Source organism: Piliocolobus tephrosceles, chromosome 1 (assembly GCF_002776525.5).
Source record: "Piliocolobus tephrosceles isolate RC106 chromosome 1, ASM277652v3, whole genome shotgun sequence".
NCBI classification, from domain to species: Eukaryota; Metazoa; Chordata; class Mammalia; order Primates; family Cercopithecidae; genus Piliocolobus; species Piliocolobus tephrosceles.
Genome location: NC_045434.1, coordinates 187,058,476 through 187,074,489, shown reverse-complemented (window position 1 = coordinate 187,074,489; position 16,014 = coordinate 187,058,476). Strand labels below are relative to the sequence as shown.

Genomic DNA, 16,014 nt, shown 5'->3' with positions numbered 1-16,014 from the left:
TTCTTACTTTTGAGGAGAAGAGGTTGCACCCTCAGAGGTAAAGTAACCTGAGGATTATGTCTGGCCCAGTATTTTTAAAAATTTCTGAACGCAAATGTCTTTAGGCAGGGCATGCACTCTCCAGTCTGCTACTGTCCCCGCCCACCACTATTATCATGAAAATCTATTCAATTTACACCTCAATGCTATCCACCCCAATCCCTGCATTCAACAAATATTTATGTCAGGCACTATGCTGGCTACACCAGAATCTAGGGGCTGGATGATTTAGGTCTCTTCCAGCAGAAAAACTCATTTACCATAAATTTCTTCCCTCTTATAAAGCTTTGCTATATTGTCTAAATTAGTAGGTAAATACTGGCAACATTATGAGGGTTGACTGAGTTCTGAAGAAGCAATTCAAAAACTTCTGTCCAACTATGTATGTGTCATCTACATCCAGCAAATGACAGGCTGGCAACCCCTAATTCCTATCCATGGCCAGCATACAGGGAGATCAGCATTGCCTGGGCTGGATACCAATGCTGACTAATACCAGGAAACGGACACAGACATACACACAGCTGCAAAACTAAGGTGCAGCCCACCCAAGAAAACGCTTTCGCAGAACCACACGCACCTGAAGGACTTCATCGTTCTCATTCACTTCCATCCATTCCTACTTCTAGTTGTTTTGTAGTTGTATTTCAGGGAGCAGGGGGCAGAAAGGAGGTGTGTGGGCCAGAGACATGTTCAAGAGATTATGAAATGGAGCCTAAGTTAGAAAGTACATCCAGCAACTTCTCTAGCCTCCCAAGACGGAACGAGTGAGTATGCATGTGTGTGTGTATGTGTGTGTATGAATCTTACCCAACACATTTCTGCCTACCACAAAAGGATTTAAAACTCAAGGTGACTCAACAGCTGTCATCAATAGCCTGACAGGTAGGTGGGAGAAGCAGAAAAGAAATGAATAGCTTTTGAAAAATGGAGTAATAAACACCATTGGACTAACAATCTGATTAGAAGTGCAATGTCTAACAAATCCTGCATAAGAGAAAGGCAGAGTTAATTTCATTTGAACTCCTAACCAGTCATTCCTCTGAAACCTGTAATTGCCTAAGAGCACAAATCACTGCTAGGGTCCAGTTAAAGGCTTGCTGACCAAAGGCAAGAACAACAACACGTCACCAAGATCCAAATTGTTTGTTATTGAATCAAAGGGTAACAACCCAGGGAGAGAACACACACCCCCACAATACTTGACAAATGAAAATCTAGAAAAGCTCACAATAGTTCTGGCATTTAGGGCGTTACAAGTACACCCAAAATAAAAGCACTCTCTGTTGCAGCAGCTGTTCAGACAGAGCAGGGGGTAATGTTTACTTAATACTTCAGGTTGATGGGGGACGTATCATAGTTCAGTCTGTCAACTACATACGTGGAACTCCATTTATGTACACAGCGATAAGATATGTTTGAACAACGACGGAGCACGTCTGAAATAGCCTATTCAGTTGGTATGAGTAATCGAGAATAAAGCTCTTTTTTAAAAAGTCTCAGATATTTGGGAAAGTTACAGAACAGGCTGCCATGAATAGCTTTGCTTATATTTGCAGACATTGTTTTCCAAATAGCTGGAAAAATGAACAGATTGTTCTGGGAGGTCGTCTTTTCAATTTGTTCCTAGTTTTCGGTCTGTTAATCACAGACGAGAGCACAAGGAGAGTCAGCTAATGTTCTTCACTAACTGCAACTACTGTCAGTTGGACACAACCACTATGACACCAGAAGCCAAAGCGTTCCTGGAATCCCGCCAGAGGTTATCAATTTTGACTTCCTTCATTTCACCTTTGTGCTCACTGCAGCCACTACAGGACCCTCTGTAGGGCATAATTTTCAAAATCCTGGATGAGGCAGGTTTCACATTATAATGGACACATCGTGCTCAACCCCATCCCCTCTTTATTCTGCATCAACTTTCTATCTCTGTGGGGAGACCAAAGATCAGAGACAGCAACTAAAGGCTAGGCTGCAGAGGTCGAAGGTGGAAGAAGGACGGCAGCGTCCCGAACCCTGGCTGTCTGCCTGGCTGTCAGGGGATGGAGGGAGCTGCATGACTAGGCCCGGGCCCGAGAGAGGCGGGGTTCAGCCTGGGACCCAAGCTGCGCACCCCCAAGGCCAGAAGCAGCTGGCTGCCCTGGCCGAGCCAGGGGCGCCACCTCCGGACCCAACATCCGGCCAGCGCACCCGCTGGCATCGCCCGTCCCGCTTGCCCCTCCCCTGAGCCCATGGTCCTCGGCCTGGCAGCCAGCCGCCCCCGGCAACCTACCGGGGCTCAGGGCCACATAGCGCGGCCCCGGCTCTCGGCGGCCTCCGCCTCCTCCTGGTCCATGGGCTCGGGGAACCCCAACCTTCGCTCCCCTCACCCGGAGGAGGAGGAAGAGGAAGAAGGTAGTGCGGGCTCCCCACCCGGACAGCTACCTCTCGCCTCAGCCTCCCTGGACAGCGACGGCGGCCGGAAACGCCGCCTCCTCCCACCTCCTCGGGACCGACCCGGAAACACACTCTCCGTGCTAACCAAGCCCTCCCGCCCCTCCCCCGGGAAGCGCAATGCCGGCCGCGAGCCCAAGGGGGAGGAGGGGCAGTGCTAGGCGGGTAAAACTACGCACAAGCGAAGGAATCGGGGCCCCCAGCCTCTTGCCGCCCGCTTTCCAGAGGCAGTCTGCACCTTGCCTCCTTGGCGCGAGCCCCAGGCCCCAGACTCGGGCAATACCCACAAGCAAGATGGCGGCAACGGCGGCACCCCCTACGGCTTAGAGCCCTGACTTGTCATTGGCCAGAGCGCGGAGTGAAGCAGCCGTGGATTGGTGGAGAGCGATGCGGGGGTGGGGGTGGAGCTGCAGCAGCCTGGAGCCAGGAGTGGGCAACGCGGCGTGAGCAGCGGCCCGAGGCTCCCGGAGCATCGCGCTGGGAGAAGACTTCGCCGCTCGGGGCCGCAGCCTGGTGAGCTCAGCCCCCTTCGGGCCCTCCCCTGCATCCCAGCCGGGGCCTCTCCGAGCCGGCGCTGATCGATGCCGACACACCCCGGGGACCCTATCGCGACTCCATCGCGCCATATCGCGACACCATCGTGCTCTGTCGAGACTCCATTTTGTCACAGCCCTTTTCAATATATATCTTTTTTTTTTTTAATTTGCCCTGTCATCTTTGGGGGCTGTCTCCCATGTCGTGATTTTGACGTGATCTCTCCGTGACATCACCGCGCCATCGTGAAGTGTGATCTCATCGCCGCCCTGTCGTGACTTCATCAATGTCGTGTTGTGACCTGGCTGCGGCGGGACAGGTGGTGACCGCCAGGAACCCTGCTCCCTTTCTCATCTCCCCATCTCAGCAGCCCCGCTTCGATTATCCGGCTTTTGGATTCTCCGTTGTCCTGGGAACTATCCGGGACCCCCTCTTGCTTCTCCAGCCCCTGCCGGCATCCACAGGCTGGTAGCGGGACGGGGAGGGCGAGAAGAGGGAGCGCAAGGGGTTAATTCTGCTGCTGCCGCTGCTGCCGCTGCTGCTGCAGCCTCTACCCGAGGGAGGGAAAGGAGAGGAGGCAAGGAGCCTGCGGGGGCGACTGAGAGCCCTGGCTGGAGGGGTGGGGTCCCCAGAGGGGCCTCCAAGCCTTCCCTGGTGAGCACCTTGTATTCTCACTTCTGAAGCGTATCTCTGCCTCTGAAGAAGGGAGGGGAAAGGAAGCCTAGGTTGTCCTTTTCTCCCATGTCAGCCTGAGTCCGGATAATCGAACTTCAACCATGTATGTCTCCATTCCTCCCTGTCTGTCCTCACCACTCACTCCCTCTGTGTCCCTGTGGAGGGAGATAAAACCCAGCCTCTGGTGCCAGGGGGACAGCTGAGCAGTGGGGCCAGCCCCCGCCCACCCCCAGGAGACTGGTGAGGAGAGCTGTCCAGCTGAGCAGCAGCATGCATGGTCCTTCTTTCCCGCTTTCTGGAGGTGACCTTGGACCAGGGTCCCTTCTTTATCCCTAAGGGTTTGCTGATCCAGCCCCTTCAAGGGGCTTCCCCAGGGGAGGTCAGTCCTGAGGAGCCCATCCCTCCAGATCCTCTCCTCCCCTCCCTCTGTGCTAATCCCTCCCTCCCTCCATCCTCCACTCTCACCCCCACCCCACCCCCGTCCCTCCTCTGCAGAGGGATGCTCAGTCCCTCTTGTGTTCACAGTTGGGCAAGGCGGGCATCATGGCCTCGGATTGCGAACCAGCTCTGAACCAGGCAGAGGGCCGAAACCCCACCCTGGAGCGCTACCTGGGAGCCCTCCGTGAGGCCAAGAATGACAGCGAGCAGTTTGCAGCCCTGCTGCTAGTAAGGAACTGGCTAAAAATTGGGAGGTGGGAAGGGCTGGGTGGTTGGGCCCCCAAGGAATGGGGTCAGTGAGTCCCCAAGGATATATAAGTAGTGCTAGCAACCCTGGAGGCACCAAAAAGGCCCAAGACCCCTACCTTTGTGCTCTTTCTTGCTCCCCCTGAGAATGGGGGCAAAGGGGAAAATGGGACTGAATAAGGCTGTGGCACTAGGGGCCTTGGAGGAGGCTGCCTGGGTCTGTTTTCTGGGGCGTCCCAGAGCAGATGGGAGCTGACTCACAGGGTAACAGCAGCAGGTAGTAACTAGTGCAGAGTACTTGAGGGCTGGGGATGGTTGTTCTGGGCCTGGAGAGAGTAGCAGGGCCGGAAGTGTCTGGGGAGGGGTCCTAGGAGACGGCCAGGATGGCAGTAGGTAGGTGAAGGAATGGGAGCTAGTTCGGGGCTTAGCCTTTTTGGAGGAACCCAAGCTGGGGACAGCAGAGCAGAAGCTGCAGTGCTAGGAAGGGGGGGTTGTGTGTGGGGGGTGAAGGGAGGAGGGAGTACAGCCGCTGCTTGTTTGCCATGGCAACAAGGAGAAGGCTCTGGAGTCAAGGGCTCACACTGCAGCAGAGGAGGTGTTTAGGTGAAATGTAAGGGGAAATGTTTTGACAGGCGGAACGGCGAGACACAGGAGCCATTTCCCCGGAGAAGGTGGCAGAAATGGATCAGGGACTTCTCTGGAGGGAGCAATTAAGGAAGGACCCTAAATCCTTGGGGGATCTTAAACACTGAGTTCTAAGCCCCTTCCATCCCAGGTTGTGGGCATTTAGACATCAGGAAGAACTTCTCAACTGGCCAGGTGTTGAAATGCTCAAATGAATGGTTGAGGAAGACTAGACCTCACTTCCATGGGACAGTCACAGATGAGAGGGATCCCAGAGGTCATATTTATCTGCCTCAAAGGAGAAAGAAGGAGCTGGATGAAATGACTCCAGATGAGTCCTGTTGCATAACCTCATCCTGTTAGTCCTCAGTGCCCCGGGGTGCAGGAGAGGGACAGTCTTTGCCACTTCTTCCTTTTATCCTGATGATAGCACATACCCCCTGTAGGTGACCAAGGCAGTCAAAGCAGGTGACATAGATGCCAAAACTCGGCGGCGGATCTTCGATGCTGTCGGCTTCACCTTCCCCAATCGTCTCCTGACCACCAAGGAGGCGCCGGATGGCTGCCCTGACCATGTTCTGCGGGCTTTGGGCGTGGCCCTGCTGGCCTGCTTCTGCAGTGACCCCGAACTGGCCGCCCATCCCCAAGTCCTGAACAAGATTCCCATTCTTAGCACCTTCCTCACAGCCCGGGGGGACCCGGACGATGCTGCCCGCCGCTCCATGATTGATGACACCTACCAGTGCCTGACGGCTGTAGCAGGCACCCCCAGAGGGCCTCGGCACCTCATTGCTGGTGGCACCGTGTCTGCCCTATGCCAGGCATACCTGGGGCATGGCTATGGCTTTGACCAGGCCCTGGCACTCCTGGTGGGGCTGCTGGCTGCTGCCGAGACACAGTGCTGGAAGGAGGCGGAGCCCGATCTGCTGGCCGTGTTGCGGGGCCTCAGTGAGGATTTCCAGAAAGCTGAGGATGCCAGCAAGTTTGAGCTCTGCCAGCTGCTGCCCCTCTTTTTGCCCCCGACGACCGTGCCCCCTGAATGCTACCGGGATCTGCAGGCCGGGCTGGCACGCATCCTGGGAAGCAAGCTGAGCTCCTGGCAGCGCAACCCTGCACTGAAGCTGGCAGCCCGCCTGGCACACGCCTGCGGCTCCGACTGGATCCCGGCGGGCAGCTCCGGGAGCAAGTTCCTGGCCCTGCTGGTGAATCTGGCGTGCGTGGAAGTGCGGCTGGCACTGGAGGAGACGGGCACGGAGGTGAAAGAGGATGTGGTGACCGCCTGCTATGCCCTCATGGAGTTGGGGATCCAGGAATGCACTCGCTGTGAGCAGTCACTGCTTAAGGAGCCACAGAAGGTGCAGCTCGTGAGCGTCATGAAGGAGGCCATAGGGGCTGTTATCCACTACCTGCTGCAGGTGAGGGTGCAGTGACCCGCAGAGGGGGCCCAGTATCGGGGGAGCCAGTGCTGGAGCTGGGAGGCAAGAGGGAGGAGAATAATGGGGAGACAGCGAAGCTGCATGTCCACACAAGCTGATCCTGTAGCCAGCACTCCAGGGAGTAGCGTGCGGCCCAACCTCCCTCTCTCCCTCCCTCCACACAAGCACCATACCACACACCATATGTGCACTCACATCACAGTACACACACACACGCACACACGCACAACACAGTAACCTCCCACTCAAACGCTCCCCCCGATACACACACACTACACGCCACACACCTCTCCCCAACACATGCACACAAGATTGAAGCAGTCTGTTCTGCTCACTCCATAGCATTGTTCTATACACGCACACACCCGAACTTCTAGTGGTGCAGGGAAGAGAAGCAGGGCTGCCTGGTTCCTGGCCTCTGTAGAGGTCCGGCTAGATCAGTTCGCCTGCCTCCCCTGCATCCCCTGCATCCCCTGCATCCCCTCCTCCCTCCCTGCCTGAGAGGCCAGCTGTCCTGTCCCATAGGGATTCACTCATGACTCTGGTATCTTGAATGGCCTGCTCCAGCCACCGAGCTCACCAGCCATATATTCCATGCACCACACTAAGCTCATGTCTTTTTTCTGACTTAGCCCAAAAGAGAGCATCCCCTCATTCCCACCATTGGGAGCAGTTACACGGTAGCCAGGAACCTGCCCTCCCGCCGTAGGTCAGAGCTGCTGTAAAGGGCGTTTAACTTAGCTTTTGACCTGTGAATTTCCTTCTAGCCTTGAGACACTTCAGAGGTAGGGAGATAGGGAGATGTGACTGGAGCCTCAGTGAGTACGGGGACATGTCACTCAATTTACTCAGGCCCAGTTCACTCAGCAGACGTGCATGGAGGGCCTGGCTCACTCTGTGCCAGGCCGTCATGTGTGTCCCTACCACATGCTAAGTGCTGGGTTCATGGGACAGAATAAGGGTTGGGGCCTGCCTTTGAAAGGCTCACAGGCCAGAATTCCCTTCCAATTGTATTATTTCTAGCTGGCTGGCCTCTGGCAAGGCAGGGAGGGTCTCTGATCCTGCTCCATCTCAAGGGGGTCCTGTGGCAACAGGTGGGGTCAGAGAAGCAGAAGGAGCCCTTTGTGTTTGCCTCGGTGCGGATCCTGGGTGCCTGGCTGGCCGAGGAGACCTCATCCTTGCGTAAGGAGGTGTGCCAGCTGCTGCCCTTCCTCGTCCGCTATGCCAAGACCCTCTACGAGGAGGCCGAGGAGGCCAATGACCTTTCCCAGCAGGTGGCCAACCTGGCCATCTCCCCCACCACCCCAGGGCCCACCTGGCCAGGAGACGCTCTCCGGTGAGTCTGTAGTTACAGTCTGTCCAGCTAGATCATTCTGCAGAAAAGCGTAATACAAGGACACCCCTCCCCACAAGCTGAGTTGTGCCAGGCTTCCTGATTGGGCCATGAGATTTCCCTTAGGGTTATTTCTGTTTTGGGGGGCTTGTTCCCACAGGACTCCTCGGCTGCCAGGTGTCACTTGCCAACCCCAGATTTCTCAGTTAAAAGAGAACTTATACTTATTGAGCACCTACTACGAGCCAGGTATTTTGCTATACCCTTTACCAAAATGATCTCATTTGGTCCACATGGTAAATCTAACAGAAGTCTCGTTCACATATGAAAGATTAGGAAACTGAGGCTCATAGAGATTAAAGTCACTTGCCCACAGTCACACTTTGTGGCAGAGGCCAAGTTCGGTCCTGGGTTGTGTGACTCTGAAGCTTGTGCATTTTCTGTGGTACCTGCGAGGATGTGTCTTTCTCCCCTACTTCCATTTCTCTTAGGCAAGATTTCCCTAAAAAGGGAATCTCTGTGCTTTACCTCTCCCAACCCCACACACATCTGTCCCTTCCACATCCCCAGGCTCCTCCTGCCTGGCTGGTGCCACCTGACCGTCGAAGATGGGCCCCGGGAGATCCTGATCAAGGAAGGTGCCCCCTCGCTTCTGTGCAAGTATTTCCTGCAGCAGTGGGAGCTCACGTCCCCTGGCCACGACACCTCGGTGCTGCCCGACAGCGTGGAGATTGGCCTCCAGACCTGCTGCCACATCTTCCTCAACCTCGTGGTCACCGCACCGGGGCTGATCAAGTGAGGGGCTCGGGAGAGGTGGGGGAGGAGGCCGGAGGAGGCAAAGGGGGCTGCCCAGTTGCCTCAATTCTCAGTCTCCTACTTTGCCCCCCATGCCTGTGGATTTGTTAGTGCTAGAATGGGGGTCTCAGAGTAGGCATAGCCAGCCCCACACAAGGATTCGGCATATCTGGAACCCCCAGGTACTATCTCAGCATGTCTGCCTGCTCCAATCTCTGCCCCCCAGATGCTACGTTTGGGGCCCAAAGTTAATTCTTCACCCTGCTGCCTAATTTCTTGCCAAGGACTTGATTTGGCTGTACTAGACCCCCACCTACCTCCATCCTTCCCCGCTTTCTTTTCCAGGCGTGATGCCTGCTTCACATCTCTTATGAACACCCTGATGACATCGCTACCGGCACTAGTGCAGCAACAGGGAAGGCTGCTTCTGGCTGCTAACGTGGCCACCCTGGGGCTTCTCATGGCCCGGCTCCTTAGCACCTCTCCAGGTAAGAACTGGGGATCCAGTCCTAATGGAATACCTGGGTGGACCTCCTGTGTTTGGGGCAAAAGTCATCATTTTCAGAAGATGGTTTTGCAGAATTCTCTAAGCAAGAGGAAATCTTTGCAGTGTATCTCCATCCCCCACCCCCACCGTTCTTCCCAAAATGCTAACATTCTCTTTCTTCTGAAGACTTTTAAGGCAAGGTCTGGTGGGTGTTAAGTACAGACCTGCTCACAGGCACAGGCATAGGCACCTGGAATCCCTGGCAGCCAGAGGAATCTGAATCCAGTGTTTTTAAGGTGGAGCCGCCCCCACCCAGGCCTTGAGTCAGAAACCTGACTTCCTTCCATTGATGTTTTTCTCTGCTCTGCTCGGCACCTCACCCCCGTCAGTGACAGGCGTCAGCACTTGGTGTCCCTCTGTGCACACCTTCTCCCTAGCTCTGCCTCACTCTGGCTGTTTGCAGGGGGAGGGACGTCCCCTCCAGCCCCTGACAGCCCTCTGTGTCTCCCACTTTGGCCGTGGGTGTCTGCTTGGGTCCCTCTGTCCCTGCCTGTTCCCTGTGCCCCATCTGTCAGGTTGGAGGAGCTGAGCAGATGCCTGGGAACAGGGTGTAACGTGCCCATACCCTCGACTGCCTCTGTGTTCCTTTGGTGGGGATCCCAGCAGGGTACCCAGCCATGGGAAGGGGCGCACATCCCTGTATACCAGGAGCCCACTCTGCACTCTCAGTCCCAGCCTGCATCTCCACAGCCCCTAATTTCATGGTCCCAGTTCTGGCTCACCCTCAAATACCACCAGGTTAGGCTGACAGCTTCCTGAAGAGCACCTGCAGTGTCAGGGTCACCCCCTGAACAGCCCGTAAGCAAAGCAGGGTCACTTGCTCATGTTCCTCTATGGCGCCCTCTTCTGGCCCAAGGATCAAACGGGTGCAACCCCTTTAACCTGAGTCTGAACTCTGTGTCCAGATCCCTGAGGGGCTCGCTCTCCCATCTGACCCTGTGGCTCACCCCCACCTCCTGCGCCAGTAGAGGTCTTGGTGGTTGAGTGTACCAAGATGATCACATTTAATTCTCACAACAAATTTCTAAGATGAGCACTATTGGCCCATGTTACAGGAGACCCAGAAAGGTTAATTACCCAAGGTCACACAGTGAGCATCTGAGGCAGGTTTTGAACGCAGGCAGTCTGATTCCAGGCTGTGCCCTGGCTCCTGTATGTGTCCACACAGAGGGCTAGGGAAGGGTCTGGCACAGCAGCTGGCCTGTCTGATTCATGCCCTGCTCCCTCTGTACCTTGCAGCTCTTCAGGGAACGCCAGCATCCCGAGGGTTCTTCGCAGCTGCCATCCTCTTCCTATCGCAGTCCCACGTGGCGCGGGCCACCCCGGGCTCAGACCAGGCAGTGCTAGCCCTGTCCCCTGAGTATGAGGGCATCTGGGCTGACCTGCAGGAGCTCTGGTTCCTGGGCATGCAGGCCTTCACCGGCTGTGTGCCGCTGCTGCCCTGGCTGGCCCCTGCTGCCCTGCGCTCCCGCTGGCCCCAGGAGCTGCTCCAGCTGCTAGGCAGTGTCAGCCCCAACTCTGTCAAGCCCGAGATGGTGGCCGCCTATCAGGGTGTCCTGGTGGAGTTGGCGCGGGCCAACCGGCTGTGCCGGGAGGCCATGAGGCTGCAGGCGGGTGAGGAGACGGCCAGCCACTACCGCATGGCCGCCTTGGAGCAGTGCCTATCAGAGCCCTGAGGGGTGTCCACCGGGGCAGACCCGGGGTTGGGCAGCGAGGGAAGGAGGGAGGAGGCATCTTCCCTGAAGCCCCCAAACTGGCCCCCCCCTCCCCAGACCTCCCCCCTAAAACACCCCAGCTTTCTGGCTTTTCTGAGGGCAAGGGCATGGTGCCCACCCTCAAGTGTAAGGAACTGCGTTCCGCCCCTCAGGCCCCCATGGGGGCAGGGATCGGCTTGGAAATCAACGTGGTTGTCCCCGCCAGGCCGGGGAAGGTTGGAGCAGCCCCCAGGGAGGGGGGCACTAGGTGTCATTGTGCCCGATGTCTGGCTCCCCTGCAGGAGGGAGGCTCCAAGGTAGGACAGGGCTGGCAGGAGCAGACTGCCTCAGCCCATGTGCCCTGCCGGCCAGGGCGTGGGCTCCCCTCGGCTGTGGTGCCTCCTCTGGCCCCCCAGGTCCACGTCCTTTAAATTGGCCCTTTGGCTCTTGCCCTTGGCTCCTCTGGGCAGACAGCAGGCTTAGGCCATTGACATCACAGTTCTTCCTATCAACTTCAGTGACCCAGGGTCTGAACTGCCCCCATTCTAGGGCAACCTGGGGCAGACAGGCCTGGTGGGGGGTGGGGAAACCTCTTTCCACCAGAGCTTGCTTGAAGGGACCCAGGGGTCCTTGGGCCCAGATCTTTAAACCTTTGTGTCGTGTTGCAGCAGAGTGACGATGGGGGTTGGGGGGTTATTTATTTTGCCTGTCCTTATCCCTGCTTTGACACCTGAGCATCTGATTCCTGTCCCCCTCGTGCCATCTCGCCTGGCTGGAGCCAGGAATAGGAGGGACACTTCCCAGAATCCGCATGTTTCCCCAGTGATTGCACCCCACTGCCACCGTGGTGCCTGGCTTTAACTCCCACCCCTGCTATGACTCCTCTCTGCAGAGACGCGACTGGCGGCTCCAGCAGGGACTACCTTTCTTATGAACCCAGGGGGACCCCCCTACACACACTTGATCCCTTCCTTCCCTCCCCCCTTCCCTCCCCCAGTGCGTTCTGTGATCATCAAGTTCAAAGCTGTGCACATGTGGACACTCAATAAATGTTCATTGGTGATGAGAAGCCTCCTGCGTGGTCTGCCCTGCACCTGCCCTCTCCCTTCCAGGCTCCATCAGTTCACAGCTACCAGGTGCTGAACACACGCCCTGCTAAACACATCACGAGTCTTACCTCATTCAGCCCTTCTAAGAATCTTCTGAAGGGTTCTGATTTTACAGACAGAGCAACTTTGGCGTGGGTAAGTGATTGGCTCAAGGTGTTGCCACTAGTCGGTGCCAGAGCCAGGACTCTACACAGGCCGTCCAAATCCCCAGCCCACATCTTTCACTTGTATAGCAGTTTGCCAAACTCATGTTGACGTGGCCAGGCCTCGTGGGGGCTCTGGTGCTCTCAAGTACAGATGAAGCACTGTACCACCCTCTATGTCACTGGCTTGCTGCCAAGTGGCCCTGCCATATCCTCCCGTTTTTAAAGGAGTCAGAAATCCTATTTTTTTTTTTTTTTTAATTGAGATGGCGTCTCACTCTGTCTCCCAGGCTGAAGTGCAGTGGCACGATCTTGGCTCACTGCAACCTCTGCCGCCTGGGTTCAAGCAATTCTCCTGCCTCAGCCTCCCGAGTAGCTGGGATTACAGGCAGCTGCCACTGTGCCCAGCTAATTTTTGTATTTTTAGTACAGATGGGGTTTCACCATCTTGGCCAGGCTGGTTTTGAACTCCTGACCTTATGATCCACCTGCCTCAGCCTCCCAAAGTGCTGGGATTACGGGTGAGAGCCACTGCGCCCGGCCCAGAAATCCTAATTTTTATGTGAAACCCAGCTTTTGAATGTCAGTAACTGTCTTTAATTAAATAACTACTGACCCAGCAAAACATGCGGGCCAAATGCAGCTTTCGGGTTACCAGCTGTTGATCCTCTATGCCAAATGAGAAGCCAGAGGGCCTGTGAGCTTCAGCCGGAGCTGAGCCAGGTACTCACTATGGGTACTTCACCAGTCCTGAGCTAAAGCTGTGGGGTTGGAGCCAGACAGACCCCAGACCCACACCCTCTGCAGACTTCTCCACCTAGGCCCTCAAACCTATAAGCACGTGCTGAGCATAGCCTATGAGTCCACCTGTGGTTGGCTATGCATAGACAGGAATATTTATTCACTGGATGTACTGAAAGCCATCTTCTTAGCATGGCTTCTCTGGGGTAAATATGAAAAAGGCATAGAGGCTGGGTGTGGTGGCTAACACCTGTAATCCCAATACTTTAGGAGTCTGAGGTAGGAGGATCACTTGAGCCCAGGAATTCAAGATCAGCCTGGGCAACATAGTGAGACCCCATCTCTACAAAAGAAAAACAGTTAGCCAGGCATGGTGCCTTGTGCCTATAGTCCCTGCCACTCCCGAGACTGAGGCAAGAGGATCTCAAGCTCAGGGGTTTGAGGTTATAGTGAGCTATGATCACACCACTGCATTCCAGCCTGGAAGATAGGGTGAGATCCCGTCTCAAAAAAAAAAAAAAAAAAGTGTAAGCAGTGGCTTCCATGTAGGTACAAACACAGTGTGACTGGAGCATGAGAGCCCCTCAGACTGGCCAAACAATACAGGAAAGCTTACAGCAACTATGTACTCTGAGACTTCAGGGTGGGGAGGGGCTTGCCGGGCAGACACGAAAAGGAACAGCAGGTACGAAGGCATGCAAGCTTGAGAACTGCGAGTAGTTTTTCAGTCCGCGGTGTATAGAGTGTGAAATGTGGAGCGGTGGAAGATGAGGTTGAAGCAGCAGGCATGGACCAGATCCTACTATGCTGTGCTCAGAAGCTTAGACATGGAATCATGCTGAGAGATCAAACTGCAGTTTTGTTTTGTTTTGTTTTGTTTTGTTTTGTTTTGTTTCTAGAAACAGGGTCTCGCTCTGTTGCCCAGCCCGATCTCGAAACTCATGGCCTCGAGCAATCCTTCTGCCTCAGCCTCCCAACGTGCTGGGATTGTAGGCATGAGCCACCATCCCCGGCCAGACTGCAGATTTGTTAGCAGATTGAATGTGATCCCGTTTGCATTTTGGGAAGATGATGCACTGCAAGAGGAATGGCTGAGCCAGGGAGCTCAGAGAGGAGGTGCTAAGTCTGAACTAAGCCAGTGGCAATGAGGTTGGAGAAGATGTAGGTAGTAGTTGACAGGCCTTGGTGATTAATTGGAAGTGAAGAGGGGTAAAGAAAAGGGCGGGTAGAACCAAGGATGACTCCCAGCTTCCTGATCTGGGAGACTGAGTGGATAATGGGACATTCACTGTCACTGGGAACACTGGGACAGAAATAGATTTGTGCATACCACACACAACTCAGCTTGGTAAATGGCGAATTTGTGCTGCTCATGGAATATCCAATGGGTAGTTGCTTTCTATGGTCTGGAGCTCAGAGAGAGTCTGGGCGAGTGACAGATTTGGGAGCTGTCAGTATAGAGGGTCCCTAAAGTCATGGGAGGGACTGAGATCATCTGGGGAAGTGAAAAGAGAAGAGAAAGGTCCCAAAGAAAGTGACAGCCACCCATGGTCCCTACTGTCAGGGTGCTGTCCCTCCCACAGTGGAGAAGCCAAACCCTGAAAAGCTTCCTAATGCAAGGCAGACAGAGTTCTGTGCTTAAATGAGGTATGGTCAGAGTTCTGGCTTGCTCTTGGTATTTCAGCGGAGCGGGGAAAAGGGAGATCTGAGCTGCAGTTGTGAGATCTAACCACGAGGTGGCGCCTTGGCATCTCCTCGTGCCAGATTTCCCCAACCTGCAAACACTCAGCCTGGCCTGGAGCAGGAGGTGATCAAAGGCTGGGAGGATGAGGGTGGCTGTGTCAACAATAAAGGAGGCAGATCGGAGTTTTTTCTTAACATAAAATCCAAATGCAAGCTCACGTTTTGAAAAGAGAGGGAGCCTTGGAGAAGAGCAGTATGCCAAGTGTGAAAAATGGGAGTCCACGTATGTTTGAGCATGCAACCCTATGTCAATATATGTCCCATGTTCCTATGTGTGCTTGTCAATATGTGTCCTCTGCCCCATGTGTACTTGTGTTTCCCATGAATGTCTCTGTGCAAGTTGTGTGCCCCATGTTCCCAAGGCTGTCTGCATGTGTACCCACTGCACGCCAGGCCTCCACATGTGTGCATGTGTCCCAGGGAGCAGACAACCAGAAACCTCCACCTCCATGCCTCAGAAAGTGAGGAGTCCCTTGGCGCTGAAACAAGTGGTTCCCAGAGTCTGAAATCATGGGACTGTGACGTTTTAGGGAGCCTCAAAGCAGCAGCAAACCATGGAGAACATCCCTCTCCCCAGTAGCCATAATCAAAATCACTCATTTATCAGATGAGCTCTTCAGATTATACCCAGGCCCTATGTGTAGATACCCAGGATTATGTTCACGTAGAGCCTTCCTAAAGGATCCCTTAATAGGCCAATGAATTCATAACATCATCCATTGATTTATCATTTACAGTATTTAATAAGCATTAATTGATTACCTGCCATGCACCAAGCACAGCGCTGGATACATTTTCTGTTTCTCCTTTAATCCTGTGAAGCAGTTCCTGAAAGAGGAAAAGAAAGTTAGTCACAACTGCAGAGTGTGGAATGCTCATTAGAATGTTTGAACTCTTTTTTTCCTTGAAGATGGGTCATGGGGAGCCCTAGGAAAGTTTTCAGTAGGGAGGTAACATGGTCTAGTCACTCTTGTTGCTGAATGGAGTTGGAAATGGATCAGAAGAGATACAAATAAAGTGAGGAGATCGGTTAGAGAGTTATTGCAATGGCCTAGATAGTGGTTCTCAAACTTTAGTGTGCCTCTGAGTCGCCTTAAGGACTTATTAATAATACAGGTTGCTGGGCTCCACCCCCAGAGTTACTGACTCAGAAGGTCATGAGTGGGATCCAAGAACTGGGACTTCTAGCAAGCTCCCAGATATTGTTGGTGATGCTGGTCCAGGAACCACACTTTGGCTGTGTTGCCCGGGCTGGTCTCAAACTCCTGGGCTCAAGGGATCACACTTTGAGAGCCACTGGTCTATGAGTAAGAGTAAGGTAGTTTAAGGTGCTGAGACAGGGGTGCATTGTGCCCTCTGGGATACCTGCCTCAATTCTCCACTACATGCATTCCGTGAATGGATGTCTAAGGGTTAGAAATGGCAACACTCCATAAGGATTAGCTTGTGGGGGTTAAGGAAAGGTCCTAGGCTCTTCTGGGATG

General features: G+C 54.4%; 2 protein-coding genes across 6 annotated transcripts in view; one reads left to right on the top strand and one right to left on the bottom strand.

Moving 5' to 3' along the window:
- KIAA0319L (KIAA0319 like) overlaps positions 1–2,771 on the bottom strand; it is a 130,360-nt gene extending 127,589 nt beyond the window's left edge. For 2 of the 5 annotated variants that reach the window (XR_002735659.2, XM_023232258.1), the window contains exon 1: positions 2,312–2,533. The gene's annotated coding sequence lies outside the window, so the exon portion shown is untranslated. Of the gene's footprint in view, positions 1–2,311; positions 2,534–2,651 lie in introns of those variants that run through there. The other 3 variants (XM_023232260.2, XM_023232259.1, XM_023232261.1) reach the window with 3 other exon arrangements.
- A 138-nt stretch (positions 2,772–2,909) lies between these two features.
- On the top strand, positions 2,910–11,863 carry NCDN (neurochondrin). Its single transcript, XM_023232262.1, has 8 exons — positions 2,910–2,985; positions 3,258–3,325; positions 4,207–4,347; positions 5,436–6,404; positions 7,520–7,761; positions 8,329–8,553; positions 8,899–9,041; positions 10,340–11,863. Exons 2-8 carry the CDS (start codon positions 3,293–3,295, stop codon positions 10,774–10,776), a joined length of 2,190 nt encoding a protein of 729 aa, XP_023088030.1. The 5' UTR covers positions 2,910–2,985; positions 3,258–3,292; the 3' UTR covers positions 10,777–11,863.
- Positions 11,864–16,014: the final 4,151 nt, after the last annotated feature.